The sequence below is a fragment of the Heterocephalus glaber genome, unplaced genomic scaffold (assembly GCF_053883595.1).
Source record: "Heterocephalus glaber isolate CG9 unplaced genomic scaffold, H.glaber_assembly_v1.0 deba00000122, whole genome shotgun sequence".
Taxonomy (NCBI): domain Eukaryota; kingdom Metazoa; phylum Chordata; class Mammalia; order Rodentia; family Bathyergidae; genus Heterocephalus; species Heterocephalus glaber.
The window spans coordinates 73,570,223-73,586,098 of record NW_028258138.1 but is presented as its reverse complement, the minus strand read 5'-3'; the positions used below and the strand labels follow the sequence as shown (position 1 = coordinate 73,586,098).

The 15,876-nt window shown below is 47.4% G+C and overlaps 1 protein-coding gene across 1 annotated transcript in view; it reads right to left on the bottom strand.

The window, feature by feature from the left end:
* The window catches only part of Pdia5 (protein disulfide isomerase family A member 5), an 86,586-nt gene that overhangs the window by 19,997 nt on the left and 50,713 nt on the right, over positions 1–15,876 (bottom strand). The window contains exons 9-11 of the mRNA XM_004873617.3: positions 15,016–15,107; positions 14,854–14,925; positions 9,036–9,172 (exon numbers count right to left, since the gene is read on the bottom strand). Of these exons, the coding sequence (XP_004873674.2) occupies positions 9,036–9,172; positions 14,854–14,925; positions 15,016–15,107 (301 nt within the window). The remainder of the gene's footprint in view (positions 1–9,035; positions 9,173–14,853; positions 14,926–15,015; positions 15,108–15,876) is intronic.

Genomic DNA, 15,876 nt, shown 5'->3' with positions numbered 1-15,876 from the left:
CTACCTGTGCCCTGTCTATTCCTTTAGCTGGAATGTAAGGTTGGTCAGGCAGGGGCTCGGCCATCTATTTAGCGGATGCTGATGACTAGGGCTCCACACACATTTTTTGTACAGTTTAGGTTTATACTTGCTGCACACAAGGTGTTATGGTTGGGACAAGTCTCCCCAAAGGCCTAAGTGTTAAAGGGTAGGTTCCCAGACCATGGTGCTGGTGGGAGGTGGTGGAACCTTCAAAAGGTGGAGCCTAGTAGAAGGAAGTTAGGTCACTAGGGGTGTGCCCCTGAAGGGGCTAATGGGATGCAGCCCCTTCCTGTTTCCCCTCTTCACTTCCTGGCCACCATCAGGTAAGCAGCCTCTTCCACCTTGCACTCCACCCTGAGGTACTGCCTTGCCACAGGCCCCAAAGCAATGGGGCCAATGGGTCATGTTAAAATCTCTGGTACTGTGAGTCAAAATAAACCTTTCCTCTTTTTTTTTGGTACTGGGGATCGAACTCTGGACCTTTCGCTTGCAAGGCAGGTGCCAGAACCACTGAGCTAAATTCCAGGCCCAAAACTTTCCTCTTTTTAAATTTATTATCTCAGGATTTTGTCACAGTGATGGAAAGCTAATATACAAGACTTAAATGGACTAAATGTTTTACAGGCAAATGCCATGGCTTTCATCAAATACATAGTTGCTAATTTGACTAAGCACTTCTACTCTGTATGGCCAGCAACCAAGCCGGTTACTGTGTACACACCCTTCCTTCCCTATACCATTTGTGTACTTCCCCTGCCCCTTACTAGGTCTAAGAATGTATTCAGAAGTTTTCAATATCTATGGATGTTGTTCTAACATTTCTGTTACACACCCTAGAGCTCTTTAGATATTGTTAAGGTTTTCAATTCTAGTGTCTCTTTCCTCTGCCCCCTAAACATGACACTAAGTCCAAGCAATAAACTTCTGCAAACATCATTTATGATGAAGAGTCTGGCCAGGGCCAGAGGAAGATAAATGCCTGGCTGAGCAAGTGCCTCCCTCCCTGATACCCTCATGGTTTGGGGGAGCCATGGTGATTTGGACGATACCTGGACCTGAGTCCCACCTCCTGGGTCTGGCCTTCAGGATGTCCCTGGCTGTGTGGGCTGCGAGATGGCGAGAGCAGGAGGGTTAGATGTGGGAGGCAGGGGTGTGGCCTGCCGCACTTAGTGTCCTCATTGTGATTTGATAGGCCATTAAGTTTTATGGCTCAACTTCCTTGTTGGTTTTTTATCATCAGTGTAAGTGCACTTGTTTGTAGTTCCATGATCTGGCAAGAAGGTCTGCACGACAGCTCTGTGGTGACAGTCTGGCTGGGGAAGGATGGCTTTCTGTCAGCCCCAAGTCCTCCCATTCCTCTGGATTTCATTACATTCAATTATACTTACTATTTTATTACAGATCAGCAATGCAGATTTCCTGGATACCTGAGCCAGAATATTTCAGGGGACCAGATTAATCTGTAAAGCCCCATGGTAGCTGGGTTCCCAGAGCAGCCCCTCCCTGGTTCTTGGTTATGGCCTGCCAGGGGCAGTTCCTATAGATGTAAGGGGAACCACTGATGTCTGGCCACAGTGAAAGGGCCCACGGAGGCCACAGGGCTCTTCCGAGGCTCCCGACCGTCTACACGCCAAAGCTGACTCATGACAGGTATCTCGTGGCAGACTCACAGGATAACAGATGCCTCTAGGCCCCGCAGTCTGCTTTCCTCTTCTTGCACAGTGCCTTTTTTTTTTCTTCCCCCTTTATGTTACTGGAAAATATGGATGACGAGTTTTCAAAATTTTATTTCCAGGATTAAATCCTAAGGAAATAATGTGACATGTGAACAAATATTTATGTGTTCTCTGCAGGATGATTTATAATGGGAAATTCAGTTAGCAACTCAAACCCTCAATGTTACAGTGCTGGGTAGGCAATTTATAGCACCATTATACAATGGAATATTATGTGGCCACCAAAAGCATGTACAAAAGGCACTTTTGATAACATAAGAAAATACAAGGCAGGGCTGGGGATTTAGCTCAGTGGTTCTGTCGCCTACCCTGCAAGGGCAAGAACCCAAGTTTGATCCACGGTACCAAAAAAAAAAAAAGAAAGAAGAAAGAAAATACAAGGTAATTGTTAAGGCGAAACTGTAAAGAAAGATGTATGGATAAAAAGACAAAATTAAATCCCTTTCTCCTACCTGGGACAATGAACAAATGAAAAATTCAGATGAATTAAAGAAGGAAATGGCTCAGGAGGCTGAGGCAGGAAGTGAGTTCAAGACCAGCCTGGACTACATAGCAAAACCCTGTCTCAAAAAAAAGAAAAGAAAAGAAAGAAATATAGGGCTGGGGATTTAGCTCAGTGGTTCCACCACTTGGCTTGCAAGTACAAAGTCCCGAGTTCGATCCCTGGTACCAAAAAAAAGAAAGAAAGAAGAAATATAAAAACCAAAAATATTATGACAAAATGTGGGACACTGCTTTCATATCCCTGAGTGGATTTCCTAAGCAGCTTACAAGATCCAAGAGGTAAAGATAGATAAGGCAGACTTACAGAATGGCTCAGGCTTAAGCATGGCTTCCAGCACTCCCTGGTTTTAATCATGGCTGCAATTCTTTGGCTAGGTGACTTTTGGTAAATTTCTTGACCTGTGACTACCTCCCTTTTCTTATTTATAAAATGGGCATAATCATGGTATCAACTTCACAGGATTTGTTGTGAAGATGAAATAAATTAATACATGGCAAGTGCCTAGAAAAATGCCTGGTTGTTGCTCAACAGTGCTCAATAAATATACAGCTACAAAAAAAATGTCAAGCTTTGTATAATGAGATGCACCATAACCAAAGTTAAAGCAGACTAAGAGAGCATTGAAAATGTAGAAAATAAAGATTAACATCCATAATTATATATTCTAGGTTAAATGAGCAAAAGATAGGAGTAGGTGGCCCATGGAAGAAATATGAAAGGATAGTGTTATGGTTTAGATCTTAAATGTTCCCCAAGAGTCCATGTTTGGTCCCTAGCTGATGGTGCTACTGGGTAGAAACTGTAGGGGTGGGAGGAAGTGAAGGAAATGAAGTCACTGAGGGTACGTCCTTGAAGGCATATTGGCCCCCAGCCCTTCCTGTCTGTCTGTCTCTGCTTCCTGACGGCTATGAGGCATACGGCTCTCTTCTACCATGTGCTCCCCACCATGACATTCTATCCCATCACAGGGCCAAAGGCAACACAGCTAAGTAACCACAGACTGATACCTCTGAAACCATTAACCAAAATAAATCTTCCTTTTAAGCTTATTTTCTCAGGTACAATATTTTGTTACAGTGACAAAAAGCTGACTAACACAGCTGGTTACCACACGAAAGGATGTTCAGCTTCTCCAGAGCTCAGAAAGCTGCAGAAAGGTTGACTTTTAGCCACCTTAGCAGAAATATAAAGGCTTACAGTATCTGTGGTCACAAAGGTGCAGGCTTTGCCACATACTTCTAGGTACAATCAGACCTTTCAGGAAGGCAATCTAGCAGTATCTACCAAAGCTGCAGCACACTGACCCCATGGCCAGGCAACTTCACTTTAGCAATTTATACCAAATGTTTAGACATGTTCTCTAATTCATATCTTTACAAGCATTCATTGTATTGTTTGAGTAGTGAAAAAGTAGGCAAATGTCTATCAATAGGGGAATGCTTTAAAACTCAATGGTATATCCCGATTATAAAATACTGTTTGGTGGTTTAAAAGACTGAGGTAGACAACACCTATATTTATGTGAAAACATCTTCAAGACCTATTGTTAAGTAAAAAAAAAAAAAAGACTCACTGACAAAATATATAGGGAACAATACTATATTAAGGAAAGAAAAAAGGAAAAATCCTGTAATTTAGGTGAAAGTGCTGCAGATAAGAAGACTCTTCCACCTTTAGTGAAGGCCCAACCTAGGTTGGGGGGGATGGGGGGGGCTTTTCATTCTTTCTTACAAATCCTGGGACCTTGCACTGTCAATAACAAAGTTATTATAATAACAAAGTTATTATTCTTAAATTATTTGTACAATTAAAAAATAAAAGCGGTAGCTTGAAGGTGTTTTATGGCATGATGGTTATACAAATCTAGATGTGTGTTGAAAAAAAGGCCAATTTTATGTATGCTAATCTTTTTTTTTTTTTTTTTTTGGTACTGGGGATCGAACTCAGCTCCTTGAGCTTACGCAGCAGGCAGCGAAACCACTGAGCTAAATCCCCGGCCCCTATATATGCTAATCTAAACTATAAAAATTAAAAAGGGGGCAGGGGAGATAAAGAGAATAGGAAGAATGATGCCAGAACATGAAGAGGTTGCTTTTGGATCATGGATTATAGGTAATTTTTTTCCTTGATTATTACCATTTTTCTGTACCGTCTAGATTTTCTAGAAAGACCATATATCATTTTGTAAACAAGACAAAAATAAAGTAAAAAGTCTGGAGCCTGAAGGCAGCTCCTGAAGGCAGGCAGGAGCAGTGGCCTCTAGCATACACCTGTTGGAGCTGAGCTGGGGCAAAGAAAACATCTTACCTGGGGCCTGTTGCCAAGAATGGGGCAGATGGGCATGGGCAGGCACTGGTAAGCTGTATGGCTCTGCCAAGCCCCTGCAGCACTGGGCAGAGGACGATTCCCTAGCAGCTTCTTAGGCCTGCATGGATGTCAATGGGCCTGGCAGGAAAACAAGCTGCTCCTCAGGGATTCCTTTCCTTGTTCCTTTTAACCTTCTCTCCTTTTATACAACATGTCCTTGTTCCTTTGAATCCCACTGTCAGGTAGTATAATTGATGGCACATGTCTTTCCCCAGGAGTCACGAGAAGGACAGAAAACAAAGAACAAGAAGAGAATGGACAAAGTGACTTCTCACATGGATGCTACAGAAAAAAGGAAAAGGCACCAGGGAGCAGCAGCAGCCAGTGTCTTACAGACATGGCCTCTGCAGACCCCAGCATTGTTATCTGCGGGATGGAAGAACTGGGCTCAAGCTTCAGCCTCCTACATCCATGCCAAGGCCTGTGCTAAGGGCCAAAGGACAGCGAAGTGCAAAGACTCACAGACAAAGGAGTACTGTGTGACAGAGGCTGCTACAAGGCTACGGGCAGGTTCTTTCCCACACAACACCATGAATGTGGCCATGCCCCCTTCTGCCTTCTCTGGAGGCCCAGCCCAGTCCTTGGAGGGCAGGGTCCATGGGACATACCTGCTCAGAGATCTCGGGTGACCCAGGGCATGCTGGAGCTGGCCCATGTGGAGGGTATAGCCTGAGAGTTACCTATGCTTATTTACTCAGTAACAATCCAGGTTTCAGGCGCATCAAAAAATCTGTATGGGCTTCTAACAGACTCACTGGGAAGGGGAAAGAGGGAGACATGAGGCCATGAGAGAGGCTGAGGTGAGAAGTGAGTGGCAAGCAAGCTGGGAAGACGTTAGAGAAGCTGGGGCCAGTGGAAGTCTCAAGGTTGGTCCAGTCCCAGGGCACTGATGATATACTACAACCAGGGCCCATGAAGCTCTCTGGTCAAAAGCCCAGTAGTGCAGAACACAGGTGCCCCATACAAGTTCAGGCAGAGCAGTGAGTGACTTGCCTCTGGAACCTGCATTTATGATCACCCACCTGGGGTAGGCACAGGTTAGGAGGACAGCTAAAGACCCTCTCTCTCCCTGGCCTTTCAAATTGGGACTAGGAAAGAAATGAGCATCAGCCAAGCACTTACTAGGGGAGTAGAAATGACACTGCAAAGAAAAGACCATGGTTCTCTCTGGGAGCCAGCATCAGGAATAATTTTAAGTTTCTTCTCAGTACTTTCCCATATTAACCCTTTATAAAATGTATATGCATTACTTTTACAATTAGCTGAGAGTCATAAAATTAATCCATCTTTTTAGTTTGAGTCCCACTATCTCAGTCTGTTGGGATATTTTAAAATCTTAATGCAACTGTCTGACATTTTAGCTGGCTACCATTTTCCCAACTCATCCTTCTGAATGTGAAAGTATGTCTTGTATTTTATAGCTTCAACAAGCTGCCGACTAAAAGCAAGTACAATAAATCCCTAGCATATGAACATTGGAGTTGCAAATTTTCACAAATATCAATGGACCTTGCATTACGAACAATGGTAGATGTGAACAAATCGTGGAAGTAGCTCACCTGTCTGCCAAACACTGTCACAGTGCTCCCTGTGCTCCCTGTACAGTGCCACAGTGTAGAATAGTATAGCACTCACTCAGAGCCCAGGATGTCCGGAAGCAAGAGGAAAAGCAGTGATGATATGGAGGGGTCTTCTAGGAAGTGCAAAGCAATATACACTGTATATCTGTGTCAAAGGTGTGTAAGACTTGCTTTGTTGAACTTATGAATGAATCCGACTTATGGACGTTCTCCCAGAACAGAACTTGTTTATAAATTGAGGATTTACTGAATAGGCTCTCTAGTCATAAGGCAGGGAGAGAATGCTTCCCTCCACCATGGCACCAGCCTGGCCAATTCTTCCCATCAGTCAGGTCACCAGCAACTCACGCTGTCGAACATCTTGACAAATGAAAGGCATGCTGACTATCAAGGCAGTAATCCTATCCCAAGAAATGACCTGAGCACATCCAGCCGTCCCAAGTACAACCAACGGTCTTCTATGCTGACAGATCCCAAGTCATTTTCCTAAACTCCAAAACGGTCTGTTTGCAAACCACTCCCTATTTAGTCTGGGATGGACACCGGTAAGACTGATAGCCAAAACTCATCTCTTTTACACTTGGGAAACCTGGGTGGCACTGCGGGTGGCACTCCTGACACCTGTCCTGGTTTCCTGGGGGAAGGGGGATTCTTTTGGGCTCTCTGGCATGGGGTGTAAAGCCAGGCAGCTCAGAGGTCTGCTCTCAGCTCACCTGTCCTGAGCTCTGAGACCCCTCTAGAACATGAGCATTCTGTCCCTCCCCAGGCTGAAGAGCATGCCTTCAGATGAAAATGGGGGTACAAGAGAAGATTTAATGGGAAAGTCACTGCCATCTGACAGGAACGTTAACAGGCAGTTCCCCGGGAAGTTAACCTCATGTTTTTGCCTGATCCCTCTCCTTCTATAGTGAAGCAGAAATAAACTCACATAGAGATATGAGTGGCCAGCGCATGGGTGGGTGCTCTCAACTCAGACCAGAAGAACAGACACATGCAGGTGAACATGCTGGAGTGACCTGAAGTGGGGGGTGAAAACAGCCAGGCGGTATCTGCCCTTACTGCTGGGACAGGGATATAAGGAAGGCAACTTCAGCTCTGGATTCAACATAGTAATTTCTTGCAAGACTTGCTTCCATCAACAACTCTGAGACTGGCTAGGGCAGCACATCTGGCTGGGGAGACTGCTGCAATACTGTCCAGCTGTCCTAACACTGGGGAGTCTTTCTATTGCCTCTGATCTTGGGGCTGCCCTCAGCAAGGCACTCACAGACCTGGAGGAGACACACCCCTATGGCCTTATCTATCACTGCCCTTAATCAGGAGGGTCCTGCAAAACTGGAGGGTGTTTTTTCTTTTCTTTTGATACAGGGTCTTGCTGTGTGATTCAGGCTTTAATTCACTATGTGACCCAGGCTGGCCAGGAATCTGCAGTGAACTTATTTCAGCCTTCCAAGTGCTGGGATCACAGGTGTGTGCCACCATGCCAGGCTCAAGACTGGAGGGTCTTTGAAACTTTTTTTTTTTTAGCTTTTTAATTTTTAAAAAATCTGTTTTTGTAATTTTTTAAAAATAAGTTTTCTAGAAACTGAAAGGAGCCATAGGAAATACTTTTCCTTTGGATCTTAAGAATTGAGCACCTATAAGAAAGAAGGACTTGGGGAGGTCTACAATAATAGTGTGTTTCTGGACAATTCCTAGACTAACTACAGCCGCTGCTTCAGGGAAGGGGAGAGCAGGCAGGATCCCATGGGTCAGAGCTTGAGCCTGTTCCTCCTGGATCCAGTGGCCTTTAAAGTCTGATGCAGTTCAGGACTTGTGAGAGGTGGCTGGTCAGGGTCATTTCTCTGCATGACAGTCTCCTATCTGCAAAATGGGGCTAATCATACTCACTTTGTTGGCACTGTGGGAAAGATAAACAATAACCCAGAACCCATTCTTTTATCACCGCACAACCATTAGCACAAGAGCCCTCATGATGAAGAGATTAATCATGTTTTCTCCTCACGGAACGTGCTTCTGTAGACGAGACCAACCATCCCATGCACTGTGACATCCCATGCCACTGATCTGTGAGGCATGTACTTCCTGGCCTATTTCTCCTCCACAATCTGTCACTCACCATTACTGGGCAAAGAGCTGACAGAAGGCTACATGAGATCATCCTACACAGTACACCCTCTGTGCTGAGCATCCTGCTCTCACTCCCAGAGGGGCCACAGTCTCCTGGCTCTGTGCTGGGTGGGGCTGCATCCCTTTCCTCTCACATGACCCTTCCTCACCCTTCTTGGAGCAGCCTTCTCTCTCTCGGAAACCAACTAAATAAAGTTACTTTTCATCTCCACAGGCAGGGAAGGATGCTGGCCTGAAAGAATCCTAAGCTATAGTCCTTCCGGTGTTATCAAGTGCACGTTATAGCAGGGACACATGTGGCTTCCTTGGCTCACTGTGGTCATCTCAGGGTGAGACTGGTACCAGAGAGGGCATTGCAGATACTGGGAGATCCAAAACTCCAGCCATGGCCCTCCGATGCCCACACAGCTACTATACAAGCACAGGACTTGGTTCCCTACTCGGGGTAGAATCTAAGGACATTTTCACTCCTGATTCCTTTAGTTTATGCTGACTTGGAGGAAGCCACTCCAGCCTTCAAGGGGCAGGGACTCACATGCAGCCTGAACAGGACTTCTGTGCAGTTCTGATGGTGATGCAGGGTGGGTACCTCGCCTGTCCCCCTTGTGTCCCTGGCTTAGCTGGGCTCTGGTCCCCAGACAGCTTGCCCACCCTATTCTGCGGGAGGAGAGGGTGGGGGAGCAGAGTTCCACTCACATGGGGCGTGGAACATGACGAGGACAGAGGAGTGCTCCTTCACAAACTGGTCAAAGTCTTCATCGGTCAGGTGATAAATGGAGCCGCCCTCATCTGCCCAGGGAGTCTCAGGGACCTGGGGCTGTGGCGGCTGTGGACTGGAAGACCAAAAACAGGCAGAGCTCAGAGCAAGCCCAGGGCCTGAGCAGCCCATACAAAATCCAGCCCCCTGGACACAAAGCCTCTGTGGCTGGTGTGTTCCCTAAAGGGCATGCCTTTTACACACCAAGAGAATGAGTGGTATGGCCCTGCCCACCTCCGCCTTCCCCTCAAAGTCCCAAAGAGGTAATCAGCTGATACCTGGCTTTTCAGCTATTGCTCTCTAGGCAGGTCAGGAAATCTCATCTCACTCTGGGAATCGGGGGCTTATTAGCTTTCTCAAGCTATTGCAAACTTGCAGCAAACTGGCAAGAATAAACTGCCACAGTGCAGAGTGACCTTTGCAGATGCTCACTGTTATGTGCAGCACTGTTCATGGGCTGGGGAAGGGCCGGAAAGGGACATAGCAGGGTGGGTAGGTAGGTACAGAGGGCAAGGAAGGAGAGAGGCCAGGTGTCTGAGAAAGCCCAAATGTGGGCAAGGAAGAAGCTGCCACATGGAGGTGCAGGGGAGTTCACTGACCAGCAGGACGGTAATACAGTGAGGCATTTCCTAACTCTGACTGTGTCTAGACTGCCTCATGGATCCATCTAGGACTAAGAGCTTATCTGGTTTTCCCAGAGCCCAAATCAACTCCGTCACTCATTAGCTGCAAAGTCTTAGGTGGCTGCCTGACCTCTCAGGAGCCTGTTTCCACAGCACAGAACAGCACACTGACACCTGTGTCCCCAGCCACTGTGAGGACAGAGGACTTGCAACTGTGCTCCTTGCTCAGGACAAGACGCTGGTGACGTAAGATTCCTGCTGCTTCACTGCCAAGCACCTCTGGCAAAGCACCTTAACTGCAGCTTGGAAAAAAACCTTTAGGGTGACAAATGTGAAAAGCTGACCATTGCTTCCTGCCTATGAGAACCTACAGTAGGACGCAACTTAAAGCTCTGGCCTTCAGGGCTGCAGAATTTACCACAGAGGACAACAGGGCTCGCACACTGGAATCTGCCAAGCTGCCCAAGCCCTGGCCCATCACAGAAGCCTGGGTTTCGATGTCACCTTCAGAGGCTCACACTGGCACTTCTGACTGGGCCCCTCTAGTGGCCTTAGCCTCCCTGCTTGCAGAAATGGAAAGTGGCAAACAGACAGCAAGCCATTTCATGGTTATCCAGTGTCAGATGAGACTGGTGGCAAAGTTAAGTTCTGGAGTAAGTCACCAGCTAGACTGAAATCTAGCTTCTTAACCTTGGGTTTGAACCACTAACCCTTCACAACACCAAGAATTCCACTAGGGAATTTATCTTCAAAATGCACCTGCACACATACAGAGTTATGTGTGTCTGAAGCCATCTGCTGCAGATACTTGTCCTAGCAGAGCCTGGAAACAAGACAGTGTGCAATGGACAGCTGAGCGCTATAGGAAGAACAATGACCCCCTCTACCTGCTGACCCCAACTGCTGGTCGTGGGCAGAACAGGCTATCATTTGCCAACTTTTGCATTAAAAAGGACTGAAATAACATACAAGAAGTGAGTTGCTGGGCATGGTGGTACACACCTGTAATCCAAACTATTTGGGAAGGTGAGACAGGAGGATCATAAGCTCCAAGGTCAGCCTGGGCAAGTTTATGAGACTCTGTCTCAAAAATAAAATTTAAAGAAGGGCTGGGGATGTAGCTCAGTGATAGTAGCGCATTTGTTATTTGGGAGAGGGGTATGTGTGTGAGAGGGAGAACAGGAAGGAAGAAGATGGAAGCAGGCTTTTTCAATATATAGTTTTTAAGTATCTTAATTTTTTAAAATTATGTGAAGGTAATCTACTAAAAAATCAAAATAAACTTTTAAAAATCCAGCAAGAAAACAAAGGATTGAGAAGCTGTGGCTTGGCAGAAGCATAAGCATATGAAACAGCCTGAGAAGTGTCTAGTTAAACATGGGGAAGAATATATGCTAAAAGCACTAAAATAACAGCATGGGAGTTGAAAAAAAAAAAAAAAGGTAAGTCTACTAGAACAAACAGAACAGGCAAAACAAAGCAGAAAAAAGGAAAAGATATCAGCACAATTTTAGAAGCTAGAAAACCAATCTAGCAAAACAGGAGGCAGAAACCCAGTGCTGGGTGGAAAGAGCAGGTTAGGGCTCTGAGAACCACACTGAAGTGCAGCCCCTCAGATCCTGGGAGTGCCCCACTACCCCCAGCAGACAACTGGAAACTCACTTTCTGGGTAGGACCACAGAGCAGGCACAGTGTTGGAAGACATAGCAGAAAGAGGGAGAGAGCGGAAGTCTGAGCCCATAGCCCTGAGTTAAGCTTCCCCCTGAGAGTGGGCTCCCTGCACAGTACCTAACCTGCAGCAGACACCTAATAAATGCCTGTTGAATGACTAAATGAGAGAAAAGTGATTATAGGAACTAACTGGAGGTATTTTCATTTGGAGAGGAGAAAATATGAGAATAGTCTATTTCCAAACATTTTAGACCGTTTTGAAAAGAGATATTGTGATTACTTTGTGGCCCAAAAGAGGGGATGCAACACCAACAAGTGGGGAGTTCCAGAGAAAGGAAGTAGAGCTCAGGGGGAGACTGTTCTATCAACAGCAGGGGACAGAACTGGGAGGGTAGAGACTGGGTGGGTCCTACTTTCACTCAATGCCTTAGGAAAATGCAGCTTAAAAACCATCTGCCAGACAGTTTATCTGTGGTCCTTTCTTAATCCATCTGCAGACAATGGACATGCTCCATGTTGTCAATTTACGAAGTACCACCCAGATGTTCCCAAGTATCATGCTTACCCTAGGTCATGAAGATCATTCTGACAGGAATGGCACCCTCCAAATGAGGCAGAGGGGACCAAGCAAGTGCAAACATTTGGAGAGAGCAACTCTCCCAGGCTTTCTCAGAGAAGAGCAGGTGCCAAGGATGGGGGATGTGGGCATTACAAGGCAGAAAACTTTGTGTCCATTCACTCATTCACAGGCAGAAATGTGCAACTAGGCCAGCATGATTGCGGTTCCATGCTCCTTTACCTGCCTTTCTGGGTCAACTGACCAGTGTGAGACCTGCCAGGGGCAGAGAGACAGAGGCCACGAGGGACACTGGGGGTACAGCTGCCACAAGTGTGCCTACTCCAGAGCCCTCAGACACCAGTGGCTCCCTGGCCTGACTCAACTGTGTCACCCACCAGAGTCCCTGGGTGGAGAGAAGGACCTAGGCTCCTCTCTCCTGAGCTTTTATAGCCCATCCGGAGAATCAGCCAGTCCTCCCAACTTGGGCCTCCCACACCCGGCTGCACATAAGCCCTGAGCAGCTAGGGGCCAAAGGAGACACCCAGAGAGGTGGAAAAGGTGAAATCACCACTACCCCTCAGGATATGGGGTGGGTGGGGACTGGTAAAGACTTAAAACATGGAACAGGGGAAAACCACACAGAGAGATGGGTATACACAGGAGAAAATCTGGAAGAAGTTCACCAAAATATCATGTTATCTTGGACTAATGGGGTGGGGAGGACTTTTTGTTCCATTACATTTTAAAGTTTCTCTGTAATAAATATATCTCACTTGAGTATCCCTAAAATTAGAAAAGATATTATAAAATTAAGCCAGTCGGTAGCACAGGTAGCACAGTGACATCACTAGTTCTCCATGTCCTTCAGGAGGAGGCCTCCCTGCCCTGCCTGCTGGGGGAGTAGCTGCAGTCTGCCTTCAGGGGAGTCCAGCTCCTCGTGCAACCAACAGAGTGCACCTGGGGGGCTTGGAGGGGCTGCAGGGACCCCAGACACCTGCTTCCTTCCCGGCAGGCTCCATCTCCCATCTCATCCCACAGGCAGATGTCCCTGATGCCTGATGCTTCGCCTGATGCCTGATGCTCTGGGCTGAAGGGGGAGCTGGGTGGGAGAGGAGAGGGCTGGGAGGGCAGTGCAGGCTCCAGCGGGGAGATAATGACCTGTCTCAGAAGCTCGCTGATGTGCTCGCCTTGTCTAGGCCTAGCAGGCAATCCTGAACACTTTTTTTTTTTTAAACCAAACCTTATCCTTCTAAAAAGATATGAGGGTGTTTTGAAACCAGAAAAGGTTAGAGAAGGGGGAGGGAAGCAGACAGATTTTATGCTCTGGTGACAAATGAGATTGCTATTTGTTGGAACCTTTCTCAAAGCAGAGGGAGGTAAGTCTGCCAGGAGGGGTGGACATGCTTATTATCAAATGAAAAAGGGAAATAGGAAAGCGAACCCAGGTTAAGACAATGAATACATGATAACGGGGAGGAGCCTTTCCAGGCAGGGGCTGAAAATGAGGTAGCCGATGGGGACGGAGATGTGAAAATGCTTCTGAGAAATAAAAGATGCTACGCAAACACGGGCTGTGCTGGTGTCTCATCCGCCAGGCCCCAGGAGTGGGGAGAACAGAAGACTGGGGTTTCAACCTTCAGAAATCCAGCAGTTTGTTTCTTATGGGTCCTTTTAAAATATATATCTCTCAGCCTGTTTACTATTCTGAAAATACACATTTTGAACATCAATATCTTTGGATAACTACATAACTATTTAATCCTGGGCTCTGCACACAGGGTTCCTACGGTAAGGACATCAGTAAACAGCCATGTGCTAGCAATGGGGGGGAGGAAGGACCGCAAGCAGAGCTGAGATGGGCTGTGGGGTGCTGCTGAGAGGAGGACTAGAGTCCCCGCTGCTACCCATCAGCTCTGCTCCTCAGTTTCTCAGTTGCTGTTCCACCCCTGTTCCTCTGTTCCCTCAATGGTAAATGAGAGTAATAATAAATACCTTCCTGACTGCACTGCTGTGGGGACTAAATGAAGATCCTATAAAATGCTTAGACCAGTGTCAGACACAGAGTAGAAACTCAAACACCAGCTGCCATTATTCCTAGATCTATACACAAATAGCCATGCAGAGCTCAGAGTGAGCAAGGTTAGCACTCAGTGCAGGCAACCTGGGGGCTGCAAGAGAGGACACTGCAAGCCACAGGGACAGTGCTGGTAGGATTGTGATGTGCAGGAACAGTTGGTGGGGTGATTGGGCAGGCCACAGAAGCAAGCTTGGCACAGTGGGGCTCCAGGCGAGGGGGTGGTGCTAGCAAGCAGTGGGATTTGACTGCACTATGACATGGATGGAAGGTTGCCTTGAAGCAGGGTCTATCGGGGTGAGGATGAAGGGTAGAGTTCTATGCAAGGCAGAGGCATCAGAGCATTTCTGAGCATCTCCATAGCACCTAATACAGTGCTGTGTTTGAAATGAGTTTTCAAGTGACAATTCTATTTTCAGAGACCTATAGTGGAACCTCCCTGAAACCTGATCTCCTGCATAAGAAATGGCTCTACCCATTAGACCAACAGTGGGGAGAATTTCAATCTGAAATGCCCTTGACTATTCCAAGAGTCCACAGGCTTAGGTGGCCCCTTCCATTTCCTGTCCACGCAGAAGAGACGGGAAGTAGGTCCCAGCCAGGTCCCAGAGCCTCGGGCCCAAGGCACACCACGTCCTCACGTTACCATGACCCAAAGCACAGGATCCCATGCTGACCTAGACTCCAGGTGAATGAACCCAGCTATGCAGACAGCGTAACAAGTCTCTTTCCCTTTCTCATTCTCCTCCCCAACCCCACCCAGGCCCCTGCAGCTGAGGGGCCACCCTTGGGCCCAGCAGCTATCCCCCTGGGGTGCACACTTGACTTACTTCTTCAGCCATTCCACAATGTCCTCAGCTGTGGACCCGTAGTTATCATACTGGAACAGAAAGCGCCCTTTCCTGTGGAATGTGGACAGACAGTGTGGCTCAGCCAGGGCCACAAATGGCAACGGAGGGGGGGTGCACTCCAAAGGGAGGCAGGGGACTTACTCAAAATAGCAGATGGTGGGGTAGCCACGCACGTTGTACTCCTCCTTGATGTTTTCAAATTCAGAGGGGTAGATGTTCATCCCAGCCAGCACCTGGGAAGAAAGGAGACTAGTCCAACCCCTATACCTTCATCTTGTCCATGCATGGCCTGGTCACGTGCCCCCCCAGCAAGCACATATGGGACAAAGCCTCACAGACTTATGTGCAACCAGGGCTGGGTCAGGCAGTGGGAACAATGAGAGCACTCTAGAAGGTCAGACTTCCAGGCCTGCGTGCCGCACTCCCCACAGAAGCTCCCTACACCTGCGCATGGGAAGGACTGTCCACAGTGGAATTAACCTTCTAAGGGCTGGGATCTACCAAGTGGGAGAAGGCATCAAGTAGGGCCACAGCCACCCAAGTACGCAATATTCTTCTCTTCAGGCTGTGCCCTTCTCCTAAGTTAGGGAAACAGGTGGTGTTCGGACACTACTGAGCCTCTGTAGGTCCTCAGGCACTCCCCTGCATCCCTCAGGCCTGTCCTCAGGCTGTCCACCCAGGCTTCATGCACAACAATCTTGGACCTCACAGCTCAGATGTGGCCAAAGAAACTATGTGATCCTCAAGGGATGACAGGAGAAACAGGGTGTCTGGAGGCTGCCTGTCTCCCCCTTCTACCTGCAGATCTCGACACGCCCCCTCTGTGCTTCCCTTCTACATCTGTGACCACCACTCTCAGTCTGAACAAGTTACAACTCTGGGGTTCCACATGGCCCACAGCCCTGAGCTGGAAAGGAGAATTAGAGCCAGGCTGTAATCCCAGTAGTCTGGAAGACTGAGGCAGGGGATTATAAATTCCAACTCAGCCTGGGCAACTTTGTA